General features: G+C 32.7%; 1 protein-coding gene across 2 annotated transcripts; it reads right to left on the bottom strand.

Moving 5' to 3' along the window:
• Positions 1–969: 969 nt before the first annotated feature.
• Positions 970–13,641, bottom strand: LOC139523854 (uncharacterized). Of its 2 annotated transcripts, XM_071318195.1 has the most exons (8): positions 13,373–13,518; positions 9,960–10,041; positions 8,387–8,405; positions 7,239–7,350; positions 6,201–6,357; positions 3,959–4,158; positions 2,318–2,466; positions 970–1,238 (listed from the first exon to the last, which is right to left on the bottom strand). In XM_071318195.1, the coding sequence occupies exons 5-8, from the start codon at positions 6,334–6,336 to the stop codon at positions 1,094–1,096; spliced, it is 630 nt and encodes a 209-aa protein (XP_071174296.1). In that variant the 5' UTR covers positions 6,337–6,357; positions 7,239–7,350; positions 8,387–8,405; positions 9,960–10,041; positions 13,373–13,518; the 3' UTR covers positions 970–1,093. The 2 variants fall into 2 exon arrangements, with proteins under 2 accessions (XP_071174296.1, XP_071174297.1); XM_071318196.1 differs by lacking the exon at positions 8,387–8,405 and having other exon boundaries at positions 9,947–10,041; positions 13,373–13,641.
• Positions 13,642–21,330: the final 7,689 nt, after the last annotated feature.

The raw sequence follows: 21,330 nt of genomic DNA, 5'->3' as shown, positions 1-21,330 counted from the left end.
TAAATGAATGTAAACTTTTTTGGTCTCTGGTGGAAAGTTGTCTCCAGCTGAAGGACGCCTCCGGTGCGGAAGTTTCTCGCTACATTGAAGACCCATTGGTGGCCTTCGGCTGTTGTCTTCTCTGTGGTCGGGTTGTTGTCGCTTTGACACATTCCACATTTCCACTCTCAATTTTATCATTGGCAATCATTAGCTAGCGTAATTAACGGATAGGCTGGTGCCTTATTATTTTGGATATCATAATATAATTGTAACTCCCTCCTTTATCTTCTTTCAGCTAATGTCAGTTGGGTTTGATATATGTTGATAATTACATCAGATGTATGTTTCATTATGATACTTTATTCTGATTGGCTAACTGCACATCACGTGTTATTCCGTAAGCAATGCATTGCTCAATAAAACTTTTCATTCATGATAACACGTGGTCCCACAATAAAAAGCACAGGTGAATTAAATAAAACAATAATAAAATTCGTTTTTTCATAATCATTGCTAAAAAAATGTAATTTTCATTGAATGCTTCTTTTTGTAACTTCATAGGGTTGTAAAAGCGTTGACCGTGCGCACATTTTTAGTATGAAGCGCTTCCGCGCTTCATACAAAATGAACTTCGGTCAACGCTTTTACACCCCAATGAAGTTACAAAAAGAAGCATTCAATTCTTAAATATATTATATGCTTTTCAGATCTTTTCAGTATATTGTAGATGACTTTGTGTGCCTTTAAAATTTATGTTCAATGCAACAAGATTATAGACAATACGAAATAATGGTCAAATTAATCTATTTTGCTGCATTAGGCTATAATATTGAGTCATAATCCGATAATCTATTATCTTGTAATATTCATCATTTGCATTATGTATGATTTGACTAGATAAGGAAAGAAAAAAGATCTAAATCTGCTTAAACTGTTTTAGATATTTAGATATATGAAAAAATGAAAAAAAAACTTAACACCACCTTGATTTGAATCCTTTAATTACTATTTTAAAGTATATTATAATATCATAAATAAAAATACGATCTAATATTGAGTAACAGCTGCTTGACCCTTAGCTACGCAGAGTTTTTATGCTAATAATTCACATTCAGCATGTAGTAAGTCCGCTTGAAATGTTAGGTTGATTATTTGTGTAGATCTTTGATAGAAAATCAAATAACAAAGGGTCACGGGACTGTATGTGTTTTCTTCCTTCCGACTCAGTTCTGCATACATACTGGCCAAAGTTGCACCTGAAAGAAAAAAAAAAGAAAAGCAGGAAATGCATTCATGCCTCTACACATATAATTATGTTCGTAAAATGTAAAGCATTACTACTTCAAATCATGCACATATATTAATATAGATACTCGTTAAGACTACATTTAAACGGTTCTAAGAAAAGAAAGTACATGACTATACAAGAAAATGCAAACTAAATAAGTGGATGAAGGAGAGAGAAAAAAACAAGAATAAAGGGAAAGAGACAAAAAGACAAATGAACAAAAAAAATATCACGCAGAAAACTTATGATCTCACTTCAACTTGCGGCAAACTGGTAAATCAAGTAGTATAGATCAAAACGTAGTTCATGTTCTGCTAGTTTGGTTGTTCATGAGCGACGAAAGAAGAGCGGAGTTGAGATAACAAAAATGAAAGATAATTCATGATAATCTTAGCCTCTGAATTTTGTTCATCAGTAAGGGACGACAACAAAAGTTCAATGAAGGATAAAAAACTTAATTCACATAGTTTTTTCACTGACCCCAACACCCTCCTCTTAACTTAATTTGGGAAAAATTGTTTGACCAATAGGTATATATGTAAAATCGATTTTAGATTAACAAAACTTGCAGCAATGTTGACCCCCCACCCCCAAACTATTTGATTTAAGATTTTTATCCTACATCGATCTTTTGATGTCGTCCCTAACATAGCGGTATTGTATATGTTTGTCAGCTGGAATGTTGCTGCATATAATTTGAAAAGTTCCCCACTAAAAAAAAAAAAATATTTCTCCTTTGTCATAATTTTTTTTTCATAAACGGTTTTACTGTCGAGTGTTTTTTTTTATATAAGTTAAAGCCAGAAGCAAGTGGCGTCTAATTTTTCAACATATGTAATGTCATATATATAGCTTGCAGTAACTGTGTAAAAGGGTAAAATTTTATCGTGTTTTATTGTCGCTTATTCTTAAATCTGTCTTATTGTCTTATAGAATTATTATTTCATCAGGACCTTTTTACTGTTTGAATTTTTATTTTATATTAAACCAAGGTTACAATTGTAGAATGCATAGCATATATTGTCACAATTAAAGCAAAGGACATACATGTTTAGACCGCCCGTGACATCTGTTCTATTAGTCACGTGAAAAAATGCTTGAGTTGCTTCTGCCCAATATTCTGTTGGATTAGACATAGCATAGCTGTCAGCATACCATATCCAATGCTGCTTTGCATGATTATAAATCTCTTTTATCTACAAAGTTAACAATATAACAACACGTGTATTTCTGTGCCACCATATATAGGAAGCAGTTTCAATTGAAACGGTTTTGTTTGCCTAGCTGAAAGGAAGTTCAAACTGAATGCTATATTATCGTATGACTCAGCAAGATTTATGACAGTCGTCAATTGTGAGTTTGTTGCATATTATCATTTGTATAAATGACGAGTTATTATGGTCTAAAAACAATTTTTACATTAAACCAATAAAAATATCTCTACTTGTTTTGATTGTGTTTTAGTATTTGTCTCGCCTTGACAGAGTCAAAAAGCGAGTCATAAATATGCTGTTTCTGGCGTCAAATTTTGTATTTTTGAAAAGTTTAAGAAGAAATTTTCAACTGCACAGTATTGCGCAATACATTTATAAGATCTTTGACCACATTTTTTTTGTGTCAGAAACATATATTATGTAAAAAAATTGATCAAAATCTTGATTCAGACAGTATCAAGCTTGAATATTGTGTCCAAATTTGCCCCAGCTGTTCAGGGTTCAACCTCTGCGGTCGTATCAGGCTGCGCCAAGCGAAGCATTTTAATAGTCCGAAGTCGTGAATGATTAGAGACTACTTACAGATGTCACTGAGGGGGGTAAGACAAAACAACTCAAACTGTTCTTTAGTAGAACAATTCTTTCCTAGTGGTGTTGCATGATGGTATCAGGAAAAAGTTTTGTGTCATATTACTGGTCGCAGTTTCCTTCTGGTGGTACGAGTTTATGATAAATGTTTACTTCTTAGTTGTTGAGGTTATATAGCACGGTGAGACGTGCATTATAATGCCCCTGCCGAAGCTGAGGAGACATTTTTATCTCCCCGCCATAGAGGAGGTCGCATTTTTGCACAACTAATCTGCATGATTTCAAATAATACTTTGCTGCTGTGATTTAAGCTTCTCTTCATACACAAAAAAAGTCAAATAGTATATAAATGTACATATAAAAAAGAAGATGTGGTGTGATTGCCACAAGAGACCAAATGACACATAAATTAACAGATAAAGGTCATTGTACGGCCTCTAACAATGAGCAAAGCCCATACCGCATAGTCAGCTACAAAAAACATGCTACTTCTACACAAAAAGTCTACTTGTGCATACACTAGAGATTAGTGCCTAAACTATAACAAAAACGAATAAATAACTAAAAGAAATGATAAACAACGAACATTCAAATTATGAATTTAGAAATTATCGTGTGCCAGACTCGTGGTAATTTTTTACTAATAGATGCTTTTTTAATGGTAAATTTGCGCCCAACAATATGATATACAAGTGTTAGTTTTGGAAGATTATAATTCTGAATCAAATTATACAGAATATCATTTAATACTTGAAAAAAAAACCAACAATACAAGCAATTTTTATCTTTAAGTTAAATTTTATAATCATTTGAACACAAGGAAAGTTTATAGAAGAAAGAATTCTTAATAATTTCTGTTAACTTATAATCATTATGTTAAAGTTACGCTTTCGTGATCTCCATCTGGCATATAATTGTAGACTTGGTGAGCAAATTCATGAACCAAGACGTTTTCAGCATCGGGACCATTAGTGCACAGAATTCTATCTTCCCTGACAGCTGATAAAGTATTGGTCACTCCATCAAGGTCTTCAAGTTTTCTCCCATCAGTAGTACATGTTGACATGCATGACCCCGAGCATGAACCTACATATATATAATGAAGTGAACATTGGTTTACGTACAGCTGAACGGGGCAAAGTGGATATCAATTACACTATGGTTTCAGTTTTCCAATTGTAACGAAGCCTTTAATTTCTATATATATGTAAGCAGCACTTTCATTGGAGCATATACTAAGTATTGGGTTTCTCATAATGATTCCAATGATAGAGCTTTTGTTATTACAAGGAATATATCAGTGAATCAAGGATAATCAATGAAAATGTTGAAGTCATCGCGTTAAATACTACAAAATGTAAAAAATATATCACCATCACATACAACTAAAACCTTATCGCAGCCACATTAATATCCTCTTTTTGTGAATTAAACACAAACGACTGCGACTTACCACAGAATTTCTACTTGCCATGCAAACCTAACAGATGCCAAATAATGGACAAGGAACTTGGTTCGCCTCTGGGACACCATGGTCCAAGAGTTTATGTGAGATAATAATTGTTTGCATGAAAATTGCTCCAAGGATCCAGCAAAACTGATATTTTTTTAAGTAAGGAAATCGAAGGAAAACTGGTAATTTTAGCCATATCATTTGAGAAAAAAATCCACGGTCACAATGTATTTAATGTTAATAATTATAGGTCAAAGTACAGCCTTCAAGACGGAGCTAGCCTTGGCTCGCCCCCAAACGGCAATCTCAGCTTGTTTTTGCATAAAAGTTGCTTCCAGGTTCAAGCAATACTGATGTTTCTTAAAGTAAGGAAATCGAAGGAAAACGGGTAATTTTTAGCCAATGACTGAGAGAAAAAAAAATCGGCGGGGGGCTCAATCGGCGGCCCCAAACCCCTGCCTCCCCTGAATTCGAACCCTAGCTACGGCCCTAATGTTGCTTTTACTTAGGTTTTCAGTCTTAATTTTTTTTATGTGCAATTTCATATTCAATGCATGTGATGTTTCTATTAACATTCCCATTTATCCTTTTCTGAAACTCGGATTTACCGTTCTGACCTTTCACTTTTGGTATAGTTTTAGGGTGATTTTAATTGTACCAATGTTTTATACATTTGGGGGTTTCTCATGATCAGACAAGTGACATTCAGCAATTCTCTTATTATAAGATGCGTTATTTACATGAAATGACGCATCAACATATTTTAATAGGAGTACAAGCGTGGACACAGATGAGTGTGGATAGTATGTTTGGATGTTTGACAGTGTCTTATGACAAAAGGGAGTTCTATTTTTTCCTATATGGTGTAATTATACTGTGTTGCACGATGACAACCAACCTGAGCATTAGGAGTATTGTTTATTTAATATTTATTTTTTATGTTCAAGACAGGCATGGAAGAGACCGTAATTACATTAGTTGCCTAATAATTATGATAAAATATGCTCCACATCTTTGATTTTGGATACATTTTGTAGATAGGAGAGCAACACATTATAACTTAATTTTTTCATGTTTTTTTTCTAAATGGGAGATGATATATATATTTGATAACATGATATAAGAAGCTTGTAATTCAATGGTTGTCGTTTGTTTGTGTGTTACATATCCACTTTTCGTTTATTTTTTGTACATAAATAAGGCCGTTAGTTTTCTCGTTTGAATTGTTTTACATTGTCATTTCGGGGCCTTTTAAAGCTGATAATGGGGTATTGGCTTTGCTCATTGTTGATGGCCATATGGTGACCTGTAGTTTTTAATTTCTGTCTCATTTTGGTCTCTTGTGGAGAATTGTCTCTTTGGCAATCATACCACATCTTTTTTATATGTATTTGCTTACTATTTGTAGGAGTACAACAATTATTCTCAGAAGTAAATAAAAGACCGCCCGACCCTCCCGGAGAGCACGAGTTCAATCCATCGATTTTGTTCGTAAAGCCCCATTTTTAGGTTTTTGTGTAACATGTAATGCACTCTTATTGTAACTTTGTCGTTATTCTTTTAAGTCAGAGCGTTATCTGTGTTCGTTACATACTGTCTTTGATCCCATCATCTATCTTTTTTTCTCAAATTTAATTTTTCTAAAAGTCTCTTAAATATTTGAACGGAAACTTACGCCCACAGTTTGCTTTATTTTTCAACAGATAATTTTCGGGAAAAACTGTTATTTTTTCGTTTCTTGAAAATATCCCAACACCGCTACCATTATCGGCTATAGCTCGGAAGATGTAGGCCGGCATATGTTTCACCATTCTTTCTATGTGTTTTACTGCCTGTAATTACAACCTCAAAATTTTTGAATTGAGCGTCGAAAAAATAAATTCTACGGTAAAAAAACTAATTAATACTTAATAGTACAGTAGGTATTAGATTTACAAACTTATTACAAGGGGGTGAAAATTAGAGAATCTGATTGGTACAAATATTCATAAAACCATTAATGATCATTAATGAAACTTGCAATTCACTGTCGAAAAATATACAATAACATTAGGTCTTTGAAGCATGTTACAATGCTGCATTGCATGCTCCTCAATGCTGCAAACAAAACGATTTTTTTCTGAAATGGACAGGTGTTCGCAATTTTTGTATACAAATCATGAAATTTTGTCACAATAATAAGATTGTATTTCGGAGCACTCGACGGAACCGTGAAAGATATTCACTGTATATATAGCAAATGTTAGTCTCTACCAATATACCACACAGGCACTTGTCTCAGAACCCCCCCCCCCCCCATATTTACCTTAATATTAAGGTATATAGTATAATTTTTTTCTGAGACAAGTACCTGTGCAAAGTGCTCCATATTTTTACTTTCCCTGTTTGTTCTTTGTTTGTGGGAGTCGCATACGTTTAAAACACATGATGATATATGATAGTGCAATAGCTTGTTTGGCAAGGTTTTATCCATGGTCTAGAATATGATAAAACACATATGTATTCTATTTTTCTCTCATATATTTATTTATCCCCATTTATCCTAACTCTTGATACATTTGGGATATTTGCAGTGTATGATTATTGTATAGTAAACCTATTTGCAGTAAAGCGAAGTTCCATTTGATTATCGAAGAGAAATTTAAACGCAGCCAAACATTATTTTCAAGAATGAATGATTGTTTTCTTCCTTTTTTTCATCTAATACCTTTACCTTGTCATGTGCAGCCTGGCTTACACTTAAAGTAGCTGTTACTTTTATGGTTGATGGAGATATCCTATTGTAGATTTTCCCTTTATATCCTACTTATTTTGTTCTGACACGACTGCAACATAAGATATAGAATGAAATTCAAAACAGTGTGGCTGTGGCCATTGATTGGCACATTAAATTCATCCATTGACTGGGACAATTTACGTGAACGTTTGTCTGTAACGACCACTGTTCACGACGTACCTACGATAGACATTTAAACTGTGGGGTTACCAAAGGTTTCTTAACGCCTTTAATTATAAAATAATTCGAAAAAATAATCAGGAATAACCTTTATGTTTTGATTTATATAACTGATATAAATCAAAACATCGTGTTATTTCTGATTAATTTTTCGAATTACTTTATTAAGGTGTTGAGAACCTTTGGTGACCCCATAGTTTAAGTGTCTTTAAAAGGTACATAGTGAGCAGTGGTCGTTACATACAAACGTTCACCTAAATTGTCCCAGTTAATGGATGAATTTAATGTGTCAATCAATGGCCACAGCCACACTGTTTTGAATTTCATTCTATGTCATTAGGTCATTTTTTGTTAAGATGTGACCCGCAATCAAATCCTTTCATAAATGTAATTTTGAAAACGTGTGACGAGAGGTGCCTTCAATGCAGGGGTATGTCAGCCATGGCGTGCATTCTCTTTTTTTGTAACCAACCGATCAGATATCATCCCTTTTCGGATTCTATTCTGAGTCCGGATCAGTTTCCTAATTACTGCATTTAAGGCGGCAAAATAAGAAAAGCGCTCCATACCCAGAATCCCAAAAAGAATTACCGAAATTGGTGTTAATAAAACTGATTGCCTCTGAAATGTATTTTTGAGTATTTGTATGTTTGTTTAACTAGTGCAAATAATACTTCACAAACTTAAAAGGCTAAAATGGATTAAAACTCTTTCGCAAAAATGGTATTGTTAATATGATTTTTCGCGAAAAAAAACAGGCTATAAAACTTGCGCTAAAATAATTCATACTTGCGTCCTAGGCTAACAGTGCGATAAAATGTCCTCCGCCAAAGGAGAATATATAATAGAATGAATACTTTGAAAAACATTTTCAGAAGACTCTTTTGTTTGATATGCATACTAACCTTAATTCTGTAGAAAAACCTACAAAATGTAAAATAAAATATGAAAAATTACTTTTTTGAAATAATTACATTAGATGTATGTTTCATTACAATACGTTATTCTGACTGGCTAACTGCACATCACGTGTTATTCCTAAAGCAATTGCATTACTCAATAAAACTTATAATTCATGTTAACACGTCGTTGTCCCACAATAAAGTGCACAGGTGAATTAAATCAAAAGGTGATGAAATTCGTGTTTTCATGATCCTGGCTAAAAAAATGTAATTATAAGAATTGATTTTCTTTTTTTTTTGTAACTTCATAAATTTGTAAAAGCGTTGACCGTGCGCACCTTTTTAAAATGAAGCTCTTCCGCGCTTCATACAAAAAGTACTTTTGTCAACGCTTTTACACCCCAATGAAGTGACAAAAAGAAGCATTCAATTCTTAAATAACATACGTAAAAAATGCATCAACATTCACTATCATATTTTTTAAACCTGATTTCCTGTACAAGAGTTCAAGGTAGATGAATATCATTGTTGATACAGAAAAAAATACAACGAAAAACGAGAACTGTTCAGTGAGGTGTTATACAGTAAATTGTTGGTGTTTGTTTACGTCCAGTAGCAATGTTTCCTAACACGGCGAGGAAGAGTACAAATTTACAACTTAAAAGGATATCCCCAGTGTATGTTTCTTCTTCATTTTTTTCGTGTTGTTTGTTAAAGGGCATGTATAAGATTTGTGTTTTGTAAACGAAACGCGCGTCTGGCGTACTAAATTATAATCCTGGTACTTTTGATTTAGACAACATACGTATAGTGTCTTGAAATATGAAATTTATTTGTATGAGGCTTAGAAACGGGAAAATGCGAGGTTCTACCGAGTTACAGGTATCGACAGATTGTAGATCCATGAATATGATATACATATAACATACTAGTAATATTTAGTTAGATTTTAATTTACTGATAACAAAATCAATATTTATACCAATAAAAACAATATTCAATGATCTAATCACAGTGTTGAATAGGTAACCTTTTAGAATAAGTTTATTTAAAGGAGCGACAAGTTTACATGGATCATTTCTAAATTTCCGGGCACGGTTAACAACATTTCCGTAAAAATGAGGATGTGCTATCCCGTTTGAAATAAGTTTTCTACAGGTACAACCAAACTTCAAAACAAAATCTTTATATCTATGGAAAAATTTAGTAAAGGTTTTAAGTAATTTATGGTAACGATATCCCTGGTTTAATAATTTACCAGTAATACATAGGTTGCGTTCGTTAAAATCAAAAACGTCACAACAGACACGGGCATAGCGAACAAGTTGTGAAATATAAACACCGTAAGATGGTGCCAAAGGAACATCACCATCTAAAAATGGAAAATTAACAATAGGGAACGAAAAATCGTCTCTTTTGTTTTAAATTTTATTGTGGAGTTTCCCGTTTAAAACCGAAATATCTAAATCCAGGAAAGGACAGTTATTACCGAATAAATTTGATTTATTTAAAGTAAGTTCCTTGGGGTAAATTTCCGCACTTTACATGTTTCAGCATTTCTACCAACAGTACTTACTTTGACAGATGGTGCCTAGGAACAGTAGAAGAATCATACCCTTCATGTTTTGGAAAAGCAGCCTGAGAGCAATTTATTAAAACTGTAAAATGATAATAATTACAATATGACTGGTATTCAAAGTGTTGAACAATCTCTGAGCAAACCATTAATAGTAAATGAAAATTACTTCCTTTCACATTTCGTGGTTTTGTCAAATATAACACAGGCTTTTCATACGGGGCGCCGAATGGGACTCTTGTGGTTTTGTACTCAAAATTCAATTTTGTACGGACAAAAGTGACTTTTGTTCAACAAAAATAAGTTCAGTTTAACAAAATTTGTATCATACTACAAATTTAAAATTTTGTATGCTATCAGCGGACAAAAGTCACTTTTGTCATGACAAAATTCATTTTTGTTACACAGACTTGAATTTTGTTACCTAATTTGAAAATTGGGCGACAAAAGTCAATTTTGTATTCAAATTAGTTTAGTTTGGTTTCTGTGAACTAATTTGCATACAAAATTGACTTTTGTTACACAAAATTGACAAAAATGAATTTTGTCTCAACAAAATTGACTTTTGTCTCAACAAAATTGACAAAATTGACTTTTGTCTCAACAAAATTGACAAAATTGACTTTTGTGAGACAAAATTGACTTTTGTCTCAACAAAATTGACAAAATTGACTTTTGTCTCAACAAAATTGACAAAATTGACTTTTGTCTCAACAAAATTGACAAAATTGAATTTTGTCTCAACAAAATTGAATTTTGTCTCAACAAAATTGATTTTTGTCTCACGAAAGTCAATTTTGTCACATAAAAGTCAATTTTGTTGTTACAAAATTGAATTTTGTTGTTACAAAATTGAATTTTGTCGTCACAAAAATGAATTTTGTCGTCACAAAATTGACTTTTGTCTCAACAAAATTAACAAAATTGACTTTTGTCTCAACAAAATTAACAAAATTGACTTTTGTCTCAACAAAATTAACAAAATTGACTTTTGTCTCAACAAAATTAACAAAATTGACTTTTGTCTCAACAAAATTGACTTTTGTCTCAACAAAATTGACTTTTGTCTCAACAAAATTGACTTTTGTCTCAACAAAATTGACAGAATTGACTTTTGTCTCAACAAAATTAACAAAATTGACTTTTGTCTCAACAAAATTGACAAAATTGAATTTTGTCTCACAAAATTGAATTTTGTCTCACAAAAGTCAATTTTGTCTCACAAAAGTTAATTTTGTCTCACAAAAGTCAATTTTGTCTCACAAAATTGAATCTTACCTCACACAATTGACTTTTGTGATTTAATTTCCATATCAGGTAACAAAAGTCAATTTTGTATGCAAATATGTTTATATTTGCATACCTTTTAGACAAAATTGACTTTTGTCATGACAAATATGAATTTTGTCTACAAAAATGAATTTTGTCATGACAAAAATGAATTTTGTCTACACAAATGAATTTTGTCATCACAAAATTGAAGTTCTCACAAAACAAGTCTGTAGCACATAGTTTTGTAAGACAAAAATGATTTTGTTATGACAGAATTGAATTTTGTACAAAACCACAAGAGTCCCATTCGGCGCCCCGTATTTCAACCCAATCGGACACTTTCACCAATTACTTGGATTTTTTTTTCTTGATAATGAAAAACAATATTTACACACAACATTGATTTTTAAACTGAAATATTAACAAGTATTATTTTGAAAACTCAACACTTACGTGCAGCATTTTTTAAATATCCGTCGAAAATTATATTCAGTAGTCCTTTGAATGTACTATATATATTGAAAAATTAAGACTGGAAACGGGGAATGTCAATGAATGTTTCAGCATTAAATATTTAAATGCATAATACGTTTTTTGTAGATTTAAAAGAAATTAAGATCATTTGATAAATAAGGTTCAATACACTTTACACATCATTTAATACTTTTGTACTTTTTCTCTTAACTATTTCGATATTTCATTCAAATGGTATTTTCCTATTCCGGAAGTAAAGAGAGAATAATGACCACTAGTCTGTTTTAAAATGCAGAAGAGTATTCTGTGTTGAAAACTTTAAGTCATTTTATGTCGTTTTCTAGTTTGAAAAAGTTAAATGTATTGGTATTTTCGGAAGCCAAATTGGAACTTTCCACTTTTTTGGTATAGAACATATCTCTTATTATAACAGTATTCTAAAACCTATAAACGCAACAATAGGATTCATAATTGAAGAAACCCGTCTTTAAAAACGGCTGTATTCATACAATAAGGTTCGGGAATTTCACATGGACAGTCTTGTCTATCATGAGGTCTTAAAAAAGACCTTTAATAACATTAACATTTAATTTGTAGAAAGAGTTTGAAATATAGTTATCAGTGTTTAATTCTTGTACAGGCAAATATTGTATCTACCATGAAATTCAAACGAGCGTGTACGTGAAACTCACGTCAAAATTTTTTCATGAATTCACGAGAAATTCAACTTGACTGGCAAAGATATTTATATTGAATTGAAACAAACTAAAAGAACAGGTTTATAGTTGCTAGGAACTTACGGACTTGTACAAATTGAACCCTTACAAATTGCACCATATTCATTGAACAATTAAGTTTGTAGGTTACATAAATGTACCAAAAGAACAAGTTAGTTTTGTACCTACAAAGGGCAAGGTACGATAAGGCCCGTTTTTGGCCCCCTATTTTCTTATTTTCTAAATTTTGGTTTGGAAAGCTACTTATCACGTTAAGATATTCACTTCGGTTTAAATTTTGTTTGGATGAACTTCAAAACCATTAATCTTAAAAAATGGGTGATGTTAGGGGGTAAAAGGGCATAAAAAAACGTTAAAAGATTTTTTGGCCATTGCTTCTTAAACTTTAATACCATACGGCTACGTGACCCAGAAAAATTATGGCGATTTAAACAGCAAAAACAGTTCTCATGACATTGGAATAAAAAAATCGGCCTGGGTCACATTGGCGCAGGCCCTAAAAAAATAAATAATTTGTTGTAAAATAACCTGTAAAATGAATAATAATTACAATACATGTATTTGAATAATAACAGAAAGTTGATCCCCTCACCTCACCTAGTTGCGAAAATTAGTGGTTTTGAAGTTCATCTAAACAAACTTCAAACCTCAGGGAATGCTTTAACATAATACGTAGCTTTCCAGAACAGAATTCGAAAAATGAGAAAATAGGGGGGCCAAAAACAGGCCTTATCGTACCTTGTCCTTTGCACCAATTGTATATAATTGTAAATTTGAGGTAGAATAGTTATAGACAGTTCATTATAGAACGCAAAGATCAACTGTACATATACGAGCTCACTGATGGATACAGTTTACTTCGGATTTAAATATCGGATCCAGTATCAAACTGGAAACGAACATTGTACATAATAGAACTAAACTGCTTACCAAGTAAAATTGAGAATGAAGACGGGGAACTTAGCGTGTCAAAGAGACAAAAATCCGATCAAAGAACAGAAAACAGCACAAGTGTACACATTCCACAAGAAAGTCGATACGATATGCTGTCTTAGCATCCATGAGGCATCAGAATAAATGTCCAGAATAAAACTCTTTTATATTAAAGTAGTTGTTATACAATCCTTGTTTTTTCACTATTTGCTGTTAATACGTAACTTACAGTATATATATATAATGCTCATAGGTCATTATGGAGTAAACGTCATTGCGCTTCGACTTCGTACATGATTGACCATTTTTAAGCAACGAGCGTCAGTGATTTTTCTTTTGTGAACGAAATGCACGTCTGGCCTACAAAATTATAAGCCTGGAATCGTTAATGAGTTTATTATACATATAAATTTAATCAGGTGTGATATGTTATTTAATTGTAATGTCGTAATATATTTGAATAATATATCTAATGTAAAATTAACCAGAGAATAGTATAGATGCAGTCAATTGAGAAATATAGCCAGAAGAACATGTGCACGCCTTGTTTGTATTTTATTAAATATCTCATTAACTTCTTGCTATCCGTTCAACATATTGACTACTGATTTTTATAGTTGGTTCTTATGTTGTGTTGTTACATCACTGTCCGTGTTTATGGGGAGGGTTGAGAGCGCACAAACTCAAGTCAGCGGAAGCTGCAATTTAGTTGTTGCAGTTGGTTCATGTCTGTTATATTTGTTATTCGTAAATTGTATTGTTATAAATTATACTCAGTTTTCTCGATTGAACTGGTTTACATTTTGAATGATGGGGCAGTACCGGCTTTTCTCATTGGTTAATGCCGTACGGTAACCTATAATTGTTATATCTTCGTCATTTTAACTCTCACATTGGTAGACAGTTGTCTCAATGCTAGTCATACCACGTCTCCTTATTTAAATTTTTACATCAAATTACAACTTCAGTATATATTTTCAAAATGAATCAACGACAGCTATCCGCTAGAATGATTTTGTCCAGTGAATAATTTTTCAACATGGTATGGAATCCATAAGGACTAAAACTAAAATAACCGTTCAGCTTTTTTCTCTTGACCCGTTGTTACAAAAGGACGTAAAACATGTCACCTCAACATGCATGACACATGGTTTTTGGCTCAAACAATTCATTGGCAATTACTCGGAGTTTCTGTCAGGAGTAGCTAAAACCAGCTTAATGTCTTCATTGTTTTGTATACACGTCGAATGGACAAAAACAAATAAACAAGGATTTCCAGTGTTTAATACGACAATAATTTGTCAAAACTTTCTGTAAAAAGCATGAGTATATTTGTAGCAATGACACAGAAATTTCTTTAAACAACATGCATTGCTAAACATAACTTTTACACACACGATTTTTTTCTGTAGATTTTATAGCTATCATCTGAATACTAAAGATAAAGGACACTTAGAAATGCCATTGAAGTTTTATGCTGTTTAAATCAAATTATATTTGCATTTTGTCTATTTTAAATCTATATTTTATTTGTATTTGTTTGTTAATTCATATTCATCATTTAGTTATTTTGTTTTGTCATTGTTCTGTTTATATAATAATTATATTTGTAGGTTTCATATCGAGTGAGATTCACGGTGATATCGCTTCAATTTTCACAAATATTACGCTTATGATGGTAGAAATGCCATTTACCGTCAGGCGTCACACGGCCATTTACATTATAATACATGTACGAAGCTTTAATGTCTATGTGCATACGAGTACATGCACAAGAATGATGTTTTCATTCAATCTAACAATGCATCAGGATAAATAATAACTAAGAATTGACTGATGATCGTATATATATATATATAGTGTGGCCCATATCTAAAACGTTTTAAGGTATCTGCCACTATCTGCGTTTAAAGTCTCCTGGTATCCTGCTTCTGTTGCAAGCGAACGGTTATTTTCAAATACCTGTCAGTTTACGTATCAGTTCAATTTGGGGTACTAATTGCGATCCGCATTTAAGTCATGTCGATTTCACTTTACAACAGTTGGGATTAAAAAACAACAACAACATGTAAGTGTAGGAAAATATAAAATATATGTGAACTCGCTAAAAACAGGAGAATAGCTTAGCGAGCCTCTGTTTTCTCTGTGTTATTTGTCGTTTGTTGGTCCTATTTCGTGACTATTTGTATGATATTCGCCATTTGTGCATCTTCTTCCTTTATTGATCCTACTCCTTGACTAATAGCACCTTCGTCGTTTGCTGATCTTATTCCGTGACAAGCTGCATCTTCGCCGTATATTGGTATTTTCCCGTCACTATTTGCATTTTCGTCGTGTTCGTCGTTTATTGATTCTTTGATTTGTCTTCTATTTTCGTCGTTTGTTGGTCCTTTTATATAACGCGATGTTTCTCCGTCATTTGTTGATCCTTTCATATAACGTAATGTTTCTCCGTCATTTGTTGCTCCTTTTGCGTCAGGTGTTGTATTTTTGTTGTTTAATTGACCGTCAACATCACTTTTTATATAAATGTCTTCAACGTCTGATGGTCGTTTTACCCAATGAATAGCTGCTTCGTTGTGAATTGACCCGTCAATGTCAATAACTGCAATTTCGATGTGGATTGGTCCATCGGCATGATTTATTGTATATTCGCCGTTTGCAGTTGATTTTGTTCTGCTTCCATCATCATTTATTTGCTTTTTGATGGGTCCTACTCTCTCTTTTAACTTACACATTGCACATCGGATATTCTTTATGCTGGTAAAAAATAAATCCCAAATAGCCCTTCGAAGTTTCCTACTCATTATAATGTAGATCACAAAGTTTGACATACAACCTATCAAAGTGAATAACTTCATACTTTCTACCAATAAAAATGAAAATGTAATCTTATCTCCAATTTGGAAAGAGATCGCTACATATACTTTGTACAACACTAGAAGCGCAAATTCAAAACGAGTCGTTTGTATTTGAGCGTACATCCGAGGGTAAATTGCTATAAATAGGGCTATTTTTGGTATTTCTGTCAAAAGAAATACAGCCAGAACTATGCTAAGCATGATAGAAGACCTTCGTTCTTGTCGTCTCTGTTCGGTTTGTGGATTGTGGAATCGATTTGTGGACAGTTTGTACACGATGTACAATGTCGAAACCAGCATGAGAATTGAAGAAGTGATAGTAATTGCAATATGTAAAAAAGTGTAGACAACAGATGTGTAATGCAGCAAGTCAGTTTGGTTGTTCCAAATAACTAAATCTCCAGAAAACGTTAACGTTAAATGTCTGGGTATGTCCAAAGCTATCGTAAAAACCAAACACAAAAAGCAATAAACGACACATTTGAAGTTATTTACATTTCTTTTCGTCCAAAACGGGAACATTATAGCAAGAACTTTTTGAATTCCAAGACTGGTTGTTAACATTACCGACAACAAATGAAAGCTCTTTTCGCATAGAGACATATGGACGTTTATTGCAGAGTATGGAAACTCCATGGGTACGAAAAGTACATCGACGTTCCTTTCTATGATAGGTTGAAATATTGGTTGAAGTCCATAGGAACAGAATGCTGTTAGTCCATCTGCTATCGCTAATCCTTGCATTAAAACCGACGAAGGTGAATTCAGTCCTTTACGAAACAATAAAATCACCACTAGGACATTGAAAATGATAGCGATATACGACAGAACGCACCCAGCAATAAAGACATCTAACGAAATCAGACCAGGATCAACGTATATTAAATATTGCATAATAAATATTTCACTCATTTTCATAAAGTTCCTTTTACAAGGATTCCAAAGTTTTGCGTTTATATCGAAGTCTATTATCGTCTAACGTCGACCACATCAGTGATACACCAAGTGACTCCACTGAAACATTACACCTTTATATATGTGACTCTGAGCATTTCACATGTAATGAGAAGAGTTGTAATGTATATCAAAATCCATTATTTTCATAATCTAAGTCCAATTGAGACTCAAAAGGCCTCCTAGCATACAAACAAGATGTAAATGAGGCCCTTATTATTAAGAAGTATGGATTTTAAGGTTTCATGATATTTGATAATCAGTTTTTCTGCACCTGTTTTTTGTTTAAAAGTCAATTTAATTGTTATTATTAGTGTCATGAGAGACTTTTATTTTTGCTAATAACAATAAATTAAAGAAAATTTGACTCTTTTTCATTAAATTCGTGTATGAAGAAATGTACAAAAGGCGTTGATGGCATTATGCAACAAAGGAATACCATACCAAAAAGGGGAGAGGGCTTAAAACCAATAGAGGTAAATAGATTGACAGCACCATGACCAAAAGAAAAGGACGAACAGACAACAATCCATAAAACACTACATACAAGACTAGAGATTGATCAACACGAATCACATAGTTTTACAGGGCCGTAACTACATTGAGGCAAATGAGGCAAATGCCTCATGTTGGAAATTTCAAAAAAAAAAAAAAAAAAAAAAAAAATGAAACAAAAGATTGTCTTCATATCAAATTGTTTCCACGGAAAGTGTCTTGCAAGAAGCAAGTTCTCTTCACTCTCTGGTGTAACCCCTGCATGTTTTTCGTGATCCATGTTTCTATTTTACTTTTGGTTTTCAGAGTTGATGGTCTATTGTTTGTACTTCTGTGTCCCGGGTTTAAACGACTCAGAGAAAATACCCATTTTTTCTTAGTATGGATGGTTAAATTGGGTATTTTCTCCGAGTCGTTTAAATCACTCGAAACTAGGCGAGACATGCACAGAAGTGATAGATATGTATTATAAATATCGAAAATTGAATATTTTTATTAGCAAAATAAAAACTAAAAAAAAATATCTGTATCATATACCCATGCGCCTAAGGATAAAACTAGATAGCTGCCATGGTTTAAATTAAAGTAAGACCACCAATTTCCCGCTATCAAATCATTTGAAAAAACAATGTATTGGCATATGACCTTTTACATTGGAGGGTTAAACTTGCATTAAGTCGTGTCCAACCCTTTAACAGAAAATAAAGGAATATGGAGTAAACGTGAACGGAACCTAATCACACAGCGTCAATGCATAGAAAAAATATAAATGATCAATGCTCAAAGTTTTTATCACTGTTCTCCATCTTGATAGTTGTTGGAGGGTCTTCAATAATAAAAGAATCATTTATACCGTAAAACAAGATCAAGATGGTCCCTAGTGTCAACCTAAGCAGTACTAGAACTTAAAGTATAATACTGCCCTCTCAATATATTTAAGTCTAGTTTTAAAAAATCACCAAAGTCATCATAATACAAGACAAGAACTGACAGACCGGTATTTTTGATTATGAGAATTACGTTTTTTGCTTTATCCTACATATTGGTTTTTTAATCTTGTCCCTAAAACCGAAAAATCTTAAATTACAATAAATCAATATTGTCGAAAAAATAGCTAAAAAAATTTGCATTTCAATGTAAGAAAGAGTCCGGGAAACGCTTAGAATGCACAATTTTGCGTTATTTTCCCCAGAGCTTCTGGGGGCCTTCAGTGGCCCCCAGACCTTCGCCGAAAATTTTTCGCCTCGCTACGCTCGGCTAACATATATTTTGCCTCACTATTGAAAGAGGCTAGTTATGGCCCTGTTTTAACAGCAAAACTCACACTAGCTAGCATGATTGAAATGATCGAAGTTGTAGAATTTTACTGTTATTCATAGTAAACAATTTCATCTACCCTAACAAAGACATCTAAACTTTGATTTTCAGATGTCAGTACAGAAAATAAAATATTGCAATTGGAGTTCTATCTTGTCATCATATTACTCATTGTAGCCTGTAATTCAGTGGTTGTAATTGGTCGCTGTCTTTCATATTTGTTTTTTCGTTTGCAGATTTGTATATTTAATATTTACTATATAGAAAAAGTCTGATTGGACACAAGGTTGAAAACAGCCCCAAAAAACTCATTCAAGAGAATCCACTTCTTTGAGTGATCAGGTAATGTTTGTGAAAACATGATGTGGGTAGATCATAAACATCCTAAGTATCCCCTACCCAATTAGATTGTTTCTATATATTTTTAGTTTTCGAGATGTATAACAATTAATTCATTTTACCCCAGTGTTCTATGTTTGTTGACAGACTGGGAGGAGAAAGGCCAAATAATTTATACAACATATACTATAGACTGTTCACCCTAGTTTGGTTGGAAATGGATTAGCACTTTCAGAAGAAAAGATCTTAAAAAAATTATATGAAAGACAGTGAAAAAACTTGTTGATAGAGGCTATAACTCCTTAAGGCATCATCCATTTGTTTCCTTGTATTGACATTTTTGTATAAAAATAGCATTTGTTTATTTTTTGGAGTTTTCAGTTTACTGGCAATAACTCCTAGAGGTCATCTAATAATTTTGGTGCAAACAGAAAGTGGGTAGATCTTATCACTATGAACATTTTTACGAACTTTAAATTTAATCCTCTTGATCTATGATAGTTTTTAAGATATAACAATTTTAATGCATTTTACTCTTCTGTTCAATTTTCAGCCATTGCACAGATTGGCTAAAAATACAGACATCTTCAAAATTTACCTTTTAGAAATCAAACTCTTCGAAAAATATCATACTAAGTACTGCTATCTACTGCCCTAGTATCTTCTATCAAAAGGCTTCCTACTTTTAGGAAATTTCAATCACTTGTACAAGTTTGATTACAATCCATCAAGTTCACCTCGAATCATCACTCAGAAACAATTATTTTTTCTAAATTTTTAGTCTATTTTTAGCAGTTGTGACATTGCCCATTGACATTTTGGTCAGAAAAACAACCAGTTTCTTCCATCTATACAAGTTTCATTAAACCAAAGACGGAAACTAAAATTCTGAAACGATTTTTTTTTTTTTTTAGTCAGACTTTGATCTTAGACAAATACACCCCAACAGTAACATGTTTCTTATCCTTGCATATATTTTCCAAAGGTACAAATTTTAATACTATCAAGCAAAGGGGTACCCAAGTTATCATCCAGAAACCATCTGGACAAACATACAGACAAAGAGATGGCTATATACTCCCCAATTTTTGTATCCAGAGTATAAATATAGAAGTTTTCTCTAGCATTTCATGAAATTTTGAGCTAATTTACAGATGGTATAAATTAGTCACTAATAGTGTATTAATTAATAAAAACTGAAATCTGTTATAAAATGTGAAATATTAATGATATCACAGAGATATGTCATGCCTATTTGTAATTTTGATTGTTTCAGAAGTTGTGCAAATATTCAAAGTCAATGAACCATTACTGATGTATATGGCTAAACAATCTCCATTTAAATGAGATGTGCCAAAGCTAATTCAACTGCATACCAAATACAATGACTTATTATCAGTCGTCTCCTTTAAACAAACCTTAACACAAATATTAACTTGTAAACTATGTTTAAGTTTTCAAGTCAATGAACCTTGAAGAGGGGATGGGGCTATATAATCTCTATGGAAACGGTATTTGCAAACGCAAATGCCAATAGATTTGCATACCAAATACCAGACTTACTACATTGTATTACATGTTCATCTTAAACTAATCTAATCACAAACTAATACATGTAAACTAAGCAAAATTTTCCAGGTCAATAGACCATGACTGATTACCTACCCTAAATGCTTCCCCTTGAACTGACCTTATCACAGACTAATACATTTTAACTTAGCAAAGTTTTCAGTCAATAGACCATGACTAAGGGGACGGAACCAAAATATCTCCATGGTAAAAGATATATGCCAATGTTCATTCAACTGCGTACCAATTTTCATTGTCCTATAACTTATGGTTCCCCATAAACTGACCGAATCACAAACTTATATATGTAAAATAAGCAAAATTTTTAAGTCAAGAGACCATGACTGAAGTGGCAGGGCCAAATAATCTCCATGGAAATGAGATGTGCCAATGCTAATACAACTGCATACCAAATATGAT

Source organism: Mytilus edulis, chromosome 5, assembly GCF_963676685.1.
Source record: "Mytilus edulis chromosome 5, xbMytEdul2.2, whole genome shotgun sequence".
Classification (NCBI taxonomy): Eukaryota; Metazoa; Mollusca; class Bivalvia; order Mytilida; family Mytilidae; genus Mytilus; species Mytilus edulis.
The sequence above is the reverse complement of the archived record's forward strand: the minus strand, read 5'-3'. Positions and strand labels throughout refer to the sequence as shown.